At 49.3% G+C, this 8,933-nt stretch overlaps 2 protein-coding genes across 2 annotated transcripts; one reads left to right on the forward strand and one right to left on the reverse strand.

The window, feature by feature from the left end:
* Positions 1-1,272: 1,272 nt before the first annotated feature.
* LOC119808281 (ferritin light chain 1-like) lies at positions 1,273-1,743 on the forward strand. Its single transcript, XM_038320713.1, has one exon. It carries the CDS (start codon positions 1,273-1,275, stop codon positions 1,741-1,743), a length of 471 nt encoding a protein of 156 aa, XP_038176641.1.
* A 2,152-nt stretch (positions 1,744-3,895) lies between these two features.
* Positions 3,896-8,706, reverse strand: LOC119806404 (tubulin alpha-3 chain-like). Its single transcript, XM_038318141.1, is given in 6 exon segments — positions 3,896-4,192; positions 5,634-5,729; positions 5,731-6,315; positions 7,204-7,352; positions 7,590-7,812; positions 8,689-8,706. Coding segments are annotated over 5 exon segments (1,248 nt in total). The 5' UTR covers positions 7,711-7,812; positions 8,689-8,706.
* Positions 8,707-8,933: the final 227 nt, after the last annotated feature.

Genomic DNA, 8,933 nt, shown 5'->3' on the forward strand with positions numbered 1-8,933 from the left:
CATTATTTTTCATTTGTTTTGGAACTCCATTGTAGTTGGTCGTTCTTTATTTTATTTTTTTATGCACTCTTTACTCTTTTGGTCTTTGCCACCCAGATCCTAAATAAATCACACAGGGGCTTATTACTTATGAATGCCCAGCCTTATCTTGGATTATTTCTAGCACCTTTCCTTACTTACATTACCCATTTACCTTTTGCCTCTGGGCTTTATCTTTCTGTATACCTTTCTTGCCTTCTCACTCCGTGGCTTGCTGTGCAGCTGGGTGGCCCCCAAAGTTCTCCTCTCTTCCTCTTCTTGCTCTCCAAACCTTTCTTCCTAAATTTCTCCTCCTATTTATTTTCTCTGCCTACCAGCCAGCTCTGCCTTTGCTCTCTCCTGCCTACCTATTGGCTGTTCAGCTCTTTATTAGACCAAGCAGGTGTTATAGACAGGCAAAGTAACACAGCTTCACAGGGTTAACCAAATTCAACATAAAAGAATGCAACACACCTTTGCATCATTAGATAATGTTCCTCAACATAAACAAATGTAACACATATTCAGCCAATATTCCACATTTCATTGCTGTTTTTCTCCACAGCTGACTCTAAGTAGTCTCAATAATTTTCATGATGTGGGATTATAATAACCTTTGTGTGGAGGACAGTGGACATGCAAGGGACTACACGGCATCCACCATGGAAATCGAGTTGCAAGTCATGGCTCCACACGTATCCCTGTTAATTTTCTCACCTAAACCTCATATTAACCTTGATATGTGTTTAAAGATTATGTAGTGTTCTACCTGCATGTGTGCCTGCCACCAGAAGGGGGCTCCAGATCGCATTACAGATGGTTGTGAGCCACCAAGTGCTTGCTGGGAATTGAACTCAGGACCTCTGAAAGAGCAGTCAGCACACTTAACCTCTGAGCTATCTCTTCGGCCCACGATATTGTTTTTGTCATCAAAATTATCACCATTAATTATAATTTAGGAACCAGGTTGAGGATAGCCAATTAAAAGATTATCTAACTGAAATTTAGTTCTAAAAACTAAAAACAATTTTCATTACATAAAGAAGTAATGGAGAGAGCAGCCTTCGGAGATCCCGCGGATCTGTGTCTTGCTTCAACAGTGTTTGGACGGAACAGACCCGGGGCCTCCCTGTGTTAGCTTCCACCGCTCCTCATCTGCAGTCGCAGCCTCCGGGACCATCTCCTCGCCGCCTTCAGCTCCCAGGACCGGCCAGCACCGTCTCTTTGCAGGTAGCTCCAGACTGCGTCTCAGCCATGACCTCCCAGATTTGTCAGAATTATTCCACCAAAGTGGAGGCTGCCGAGAACCGCCTGGTCAACCTGCACCTGCGGGCCTCCTACACCTACCTCTCGCTGGGCTATTTTGACCGGGATGACGTGGCTCTGGAGGGTGTAGGCCACTTCTTCCGCGCATTGGCCAAGGAGAAGCGCAAGGGCGCTGGTCTCCTCAAGTTGCAGAGCGATCCCGGAGGCCGTGCACTCTTTCAGGATGTGCAGAAGCCATCTCAAGATGAGTGGGGTAAAACCCAGGAGGCCATGGAAGCTACCCTGGCCTTGGAGAAGAACTTGAACCAGGCCCTCTTAGATCTTCATTCCCTAGGCTCTGCTCGCACAGATCCTCATCTCTGTGACTTCCTTGAAAACCACTTCCTGGATGAGGAGGTGAAGGTCATCAAGAAGATGGGCAACCACCTGACCAACCTCCGCAGGTTGGCTTCTGGGTGAGTAACTCTTTGAGCGGCTCACTCTCAATCATGACTAGGAGGCCTCTCCTTCCGAGGGGCTCCCACCTCTGCTCCGCACCAGCCGGCCTCAGGACCTTCAACCGAACCTCTCAAGAAGCCACCAGGCAGCTTTGTAACACCCTGGAGCCCCTCTCAAGTCTTGGACCAAGTAAAAATAACGCCTTTTGAAACAACAAAAAAAATAAAAGAAGTAATGGAGAGATAGAGGAAAAGAGGGGGTGCACAACCAAGGGCCAGGGGGCTCCTCATTTTGGATAACATGGTTAGGGCAGCCCCTTTCTCACCTCCAAGGGCATGGCTCCATGGAGCAATGCAGAACTATGGGTTATGGAAAGGAAAGCAGGGGACACTGAATGGGAGGGCAGTTGGCACAGCTGGCCCTCGAACTCCCCTGCCGAGCGGGGAGAGAGAGATCTGCATTCACGCTGGGTAACACTGAGTGTGAAGGTGAATCTGTTGGGCCTAAAGGTGGAACATCTGAGTATGAGCAGAGAGGTGCACAGAGCTGAGCCTTCGCTGGGAGCTGCAAAACCAGAGGTGGAAAACAGCATTGTGTGTATGTATGTACGTGCGTGCGTGTGTGTGTGTGTGTGTGTGTGTGTGTGTGTGCATGCGCAGAAGAACTGGGGACTTAAAAGACGAGAGCATAGCCCACATCATGTCCAAAGCTTGTGTTTATTACAGGTGTCAGGTGAAGAGTCAGGTTTAGAACGCGCAGGGTGGCTCACGCCTGCAATCCCAGCACATGGAAGAAGCAGGAAGCAGAGTTTAATGCCAGGCTGGGCAGATCACCCAGCCCCCTTCCATGCTCCCTTCCTCCTCCTCCTGCCTCAGATCTGGGCCGCTTTGTGCCTGCAGCCAGTCTTACATAGTGCTGACTTGGGAACTGGCGGCTGGATGTCCTGCCTGCCCCTCGCTAAGAGGCTTCCTCTTGTGACACAGGCAGTGATCTTTACAGCTGGAAAGCAGAATCAGTACCCTGGGCTCCTGGGGCACCTGTGCTCACCCTAGGTGCTCCAGGGCTTCCTCATCAGGACACAGCGCTGCCTTCCTGTTGCGTGCCCACCTAGTTAAGGAAATTCTCAAAGTGCTGAGCAGAGGTACTTAGAAGAAATGCCCGTGTCCTGATCTCTGACAGGAAGGCAGCTTAGAGGACACCTCGGCTTGTATGTCTTGGGAAGTCTGCAGAGGCGCAAACCCGTGCTGGTAAAGAGGGAAGGCAGACGTCCTGCAGTTCCTTCAAGTAGGCACCACCTGCTTGAGAAAGGAGAAACTGAGGCCTGGAGAAGGAAAAGCCGTTTGCTCAGCTTCAGCCCCACCTGGAGACACTGGTCTTCTGCTGTGCCCGAGACCACCTGGGCCCTCACGGAAGCTTCATTTGACCCAGAGGAGGCACCAGTCGTTCTGGAAGATCCAGGCCATCGTCTGTGTGGTTCATTTGTGCATCCAAGCATAGCTACTGGCTGACTGGGATGGAGCCACTGCATGTGGGTCTATGTGGGTCTATGTGGGCCGGTACCAGAATCTTCTACACAGTTATGATCCTGGGAAGCCCTTGGCTGAAAAAGAGCCTTCACCAAGAAAAGTCTTGGTTCTTGCATAAAAGAACCTACCAGACCAGGGCTCACTCAACACTCAGTCCACACCAGGAACAAGGGTTTGACAGAAGGTGACCGGAGTACAATACAACCATGCGATGGTGGGTGGTTCTGGTTACCTCCAACAGCAATGCAACACCAGGGGAGGAGAGCTAATGATTCAGTGGAAGTGAAGCTCGGGCACTGAGCCCCCACAGCACCAGGACCCACACCTGAGGCCCAGGGACCCTTCCCCAGCACCCAAGACAGGGTCCATTTCTGAGCCGCTTGAGCAGCACTGGAAAAACACCTTATCCTGATGCCCTTAGAATTTAAGACTGGACAGACAGACATGTTTACCATTTCTTAGGGAAAACTGGTATGTTTTCCCCAGAGAATTTGACTTGGGAAAGGCCGGTATCTAGAATTTTGTTAGACAGTACAGCACTCAGGGAAGGCAATGCCTCAATACAGAAATTTTATTAAGTAAATAAACCCTTCAGTTTCAATGGTGGGGAAGAGATAAATGAACAGCTGCCAGCCGGACCCATACACTCAGTATTCTTCCCCTTCTTCTGCCTCTGCCTCCACGGAATCCACGCCCACCTCTTCGTAATCCTTCTCCAGCGCTGCCAGGTCCTCCCGGGCCTCTGAGAACTCCCCTTCCTCCATGCCTTCTCCCACGTACCAGTGCACGAAGGCCCGCTTGGCATACATGAGGTCAAACTTGTGGTCCAGGCGGGCCCAGGCCTCTGCGATGGCAGTGGTGTTGCTCAGCATGCACACGGCCCTCTGCACCTTGGCCAGGTCTCCCCCAGGCACCACGGTGGGGGGCTGGTAGTTGATACCCACCTACCAGAGAAGGAGAACACACAGTCGAGTTTATAATAGCCTCAGAAATACGAGAGTTTCACTAGCTCGGGAGCTGTGGGCACAAGGTCAAGCTGCAAATACTCACGCCGTACTTTGGGGAATAATCTCCTACACACAGCAAACATGTACAAAGATCTTAAAGTCCTTACTTAAACCACTAATGGACAAACTGGAACAAGGACAAAGAACGAGAACCCTACCCACGGTATACTGTGTGCTTAGCTAAAACGAAACCAGCTGGAACACTTGTATTTGCTATAGGAAACCCCTGTGTAACAGTGGCCTCTAGCAAGAACTCTTGGAGCTGAAGGATAAGAAACCTTAGGAACGCAGATTCTTTGCTGCTCTCTGCGGGCCTGTCACCCAACATCACTCGTGTTAGAGGCAGAATATATCTGGAATATGCAGAGACTGCCTCCTGTTTTATAGGAACAAAAAGCTTCAGGGGCAGAGAATTCAGCTTTCAGATTTCCACAGTTAATATTTTAATACTATTTAATTTATAGTATTTAGATATTATTAAATACTATTATTTAAAATTTAAGTTAAATTTCAGTCTTCCTTTAAAATATTTTGGTATATTTTTATAATTTAAAGGCTCAAAAAATTATTTGAAAATCCCAAGCTGGCCACAAACTCTGTGGCCAAGGCAGATGTTGAACTTACTGTGGTGGTGGGATTAGAGCCCTGTGCCACCATGAATGTCCACCTGAAACACTGTTTCTAAACACAGAAACTAGTGTGGCCCAGCCATGGTTATAAAGAATGTGCCAGAAACCAGTGCCAAACCCATGACACAAAGGAACGCAGGGCACAGAGACTAAGTTGGCAGACTCTATAGGGCCAGCCGCCCCTCACTTAGGCCTCCGCAGAGGCCTGCTCTTTACTGCAGACCTACAGGTGCAGCAGGGGAAACCTGGGTGAGGCTCAGCATTCCCAGCCCCTGTAAGAGGCCCCTCCCTTGGAAGTCCTTGTCTTCTTAGTGTCTCACTGATGCTTGAGGATTGGGTCTAAGGAGTAAGGCCTGAGGCCAGGTGGTGGTGCACACCTTTAACCCCAGCCCTCGGGATGCAGATCTCTGTGAGTTTGAGAACTGCCTGATCTACAGAGTGAGTTTCAGGACAGCCAGGGCTACAAAGAGAAACCCCTGTTTCAGAAAACCAACCATACAACCCAAATCAAACACAAGCAAGCAAGTAAACAGACAAGAAATAAGGTTTGATACTTGGTGGTTATAAGAAGAGAGTTCCCAGTATCATTTGGATACTAGGAAGCATTAAGTCACTTAGCAATTTAACTCCTTACTATACATGCTGTTTTGGAACCTGACATGGGAAGGGGGATTCTTCCCAAAGCTATGGCCCTGAGACAGGAGCTGTTGCTTGCTGGCAGATATGACTGTCACAGCACCCAATCCTACCTTAAATCCAGTCGGACACCAATCCACAAACTGGATAGTGCGCTTGGTCTTGATGGTAGCAATGGCCGCATTGACATCTTTTGGGACCACGTCCCCCCCTGTACAACATGCAGCAGGCCATGTATTTGCCGTGGCGAGGGTCACACTTGACCATCTGATTGGCTGGCTCGAAGCAAGCATTGGTGATCTCTGCCACGGACAGCTGCTCATGGTACGCCTTCTCAGCCGAGATGACGGGGGCGTAGGTGGCCAGCGGGAAGTGGATGCGAGGGTATGGCACCAGGTTGGTCTGGAATTCCGTTAGATCCACATTCAGAGCCCCGTCAAACCTCAGGGAGGCTGTGATGGAGGACACGATCTGCCCGATCAGACGGTTCAGGTTGGTGTATGTGGGGCGTTCAATATCCAGGTTGCGCCGACAGATGTCATAGATGGCTTCGTTATCCACCATGAAAGCGCAGTCAGAATGCTCCAGAGTCGTGTGTGTGGTCAGGATGGAGTTGTAGGGCTCCACCACGGCTGTGGAAACCTGGGGCGCTGGGTAAATGGCGAATTCCAGTTTGGACTTCTTGCCATAGTCCACTGAGAGCCGTTCCATGAGCAGAGATGCGAACCCAGATCCTGTGCCCCCTCCAAAGCTGTGGAAGATGAGGAAGCCCTGCAGTCCTGTGCACAGATCTGCCTGTGGGAAGCCAGAGTACGTAAGCCAGTGCCTACAGCGCCACACCCCAGCCTCCAAGCCCCACACTCACCACTTCCACTTCTGCAAACTGAGACAAATCCAGACTGTGTATAACACACACTCTGCACTTTGACCTTAATGACCCATGGCTGCATCTCAGCAGCAGCCATTGTAGTAAGGGATTTTGGTAAACTCATGATCCTAAGAATTGTCAAAAATGACTGGGCTTGATAATTTTATGTCAGCTTGATACAAGGTAAAGTCCTCTGTGACAAGGAGCCTCAATTAATAAAAGACCTTCGCCAGACTGTGGTGGCGCACGCCTTTCATTCCAGCACTTGGGAGGCAAGAGCAGGCAGAGCTCTATGAGTTTGAGGCCACCCTGTTTTACAAGAACTAGTTCCAGGGCAGCTAGGACTGTTACACAGAGAAACCCTGCCTCGAAAAACCAAAAACCAAAAACCAAAATAAATAAATAAATAAATAAATAAATAAACCTTCATAAGATCAGGTGCAGACAAACCTTCTGGGCATTTCTTAATTTGTTTTTGATTGGGCCCAGACTGTTGTAGACGGGGCCATCCCTGAGCTGGTGGTTCTGGGAGTTGTAAAAAAGAAGGCTGAGCAAGCCAGTAAGTAGCGCCCTCCACGGCCTCTGCTCCAGGTCCTGTCCTGTTTGGGTTTCTGTCCTGACGTCCTCTGATGCACAGTGATGTGGCAATGTGAGCCACATCAACCCTTTCTTTCCCAAGATGCATTCACTGCTCATGGTGTTTTACCATAGCAACGGTGACCCTAACTAGGACGAGGACACCACCACCAGCAGTGTGTGCCGAGTCTCTGGGCCAGGACAAGCACCACATGAAGCCTCCTCTGCAATCCTCTTACCAGCTTTCGGATCCGGTCCAGGACCAGGTCGACAATCTCCTTGCCAATGGTATAATGACCTCTGGCATAATTATTGGCCGCATCTTCCTTCCCAGTGATCAGCTGCTCTGGGTGGAAGAGCTGCCTGTAGGTTCCAGTGCGCACTTCATCTGGAGAGAGAGCATTCACACCGTGAGTCTTTAGGACAGCGACATTCAAGTCTACTGTGCGTGTAGGTCGAGAGCATCTTCTGAGGATTGTCTGTGTACACACAAACCACCCACACCAGACCCTTTCAGTCTCAAGCACACATTTATACATCGGGTCTACTCTGCAGAGATGTCAGTGGGTTTCCTGAGATGCTCCCGCTCTCCCAGGAAAGCCTCCACCCTGACCCAGGCACCTACCGACCACAGTGGGCTCCAGGTCCACAAACACTGCTCGGGGCACATGCTTGCCAGCCCCGGTCTCACTGAAGAATGTGTTGAAGGAGTCGTCCCCGCCACCGATGGTCTTGTCGCTTGGCATCTGACCGTCAGGCTGAATACCATGTTCAAGGCAGTACAGTTCCCAGCAGGCATTGCCAATCTGGACCCCTGCCTGCCCCACGTGGATAGAGATACACTCACGCTGGAATCCAGAACAGAAACATGACATTCGTTCAACTGAAACTGCATGGAATACCAACGTAACTTTGTGTAGCGCCAAGTGTCTGTTTTCAAACTTCATCCACAATCGCAAGAGAGGGTGGCAGATTGGTTTGCAGAGAGGGATTTTGTTTCCTTTCTGACATCAGTGAGGAAAATAAAAGTGACTGAGCCCAAAGAGCCTTCATAGCTCCTGTTGGTCTCGTGTTGGTCCCGTGAACTCCTGGAAGGCCCACCCTCTGCCCCCTCCGTGTCGGGGTCACAGGAATTTGCCACTAGCTTCACCCAGTTTCCCAAAGAACTTTTATGGGGTTTGTGACTCCTGCCTACCTGATGACCTGTGTTGATCTCTGGGACCCGCTTAGTGGAGGCAGAGAATCAGCCCCAGAAAATGTCATCTGAGCTCACTGGCTGCCATGTACACATTTGTGCAAATAAATGTGATTAAAAATAAAGCCAACAAAGTCCCTTATCTGAGCCATCTTGCCAGCCCCATTTTTGCTTTAAAAAAAAAAAAAAACTCGTGGCTAAGCATAGTGGTGTATGCCTTTAATCCTCGCACTTGGGAGGCAAAAGCAGGTATGTATTTGTGAGCTTGAGTCTGCCAGAGTTATGAAGGCCCTGTCTCGAAAAAGAAAGGCTTCTTATAATGTCTCAAAGACAAACAGAATTCATCAATAGAAAAATTATGGAGATTCTTCAAGGAAACACATGATGGACTTTTTTTGAGGCGCATAGTAAGATGTTACTTGCTCCTTAATCTGCAGGTAGATGGCTTATATTTTCAAAGGTTAATTTGAAAAGACACATGTGAAACACTGTGCTGGTTAGCCTGGTTCACCTGACAAACTGGAGTCACCCGGGGAGAGGTGACGTGACTGTGTCTGCGGGCATTTTCTCTGTTAATGATTGACGGGCTGCAGTGGGATGATCCTTCTGTACACTGTGAACATGCTTTACTCTCATTGGTTAATAAAAAAGGTGATTTGGCCAATAGCAAGGCAGAATAAGGCTAGGCAGGAAAGCCAAACTAAAAAAGAGAAGGGCAGAATCAGAGAGATATGAGTCATCTCCCAGAGGGTCAAGACATGCTAGATGCTTGGT

This window comes from Arvicola amphibius, chromosome 2, assembly GCF_903992535.2.
Source record: "Arvicola amphibius chromosome 2, mArvAmp1.2, whole genome shotgun sequence".
NCBI lineage: Eukaryota > Metazoa > Chordata > Mammalia > Rodentia > Cricetidae > Arvicola > Arvicola amphibius.

Excerpts from the sequence above, each read along its gene's own strand:
- LOC119808281 (XM_038320713.1), top strand. The coding sequence starts at position 1,273 with ATGACCTCCCAGATTTGTCAGAATTATTCCACCAAAGTGGAGGCTGCC.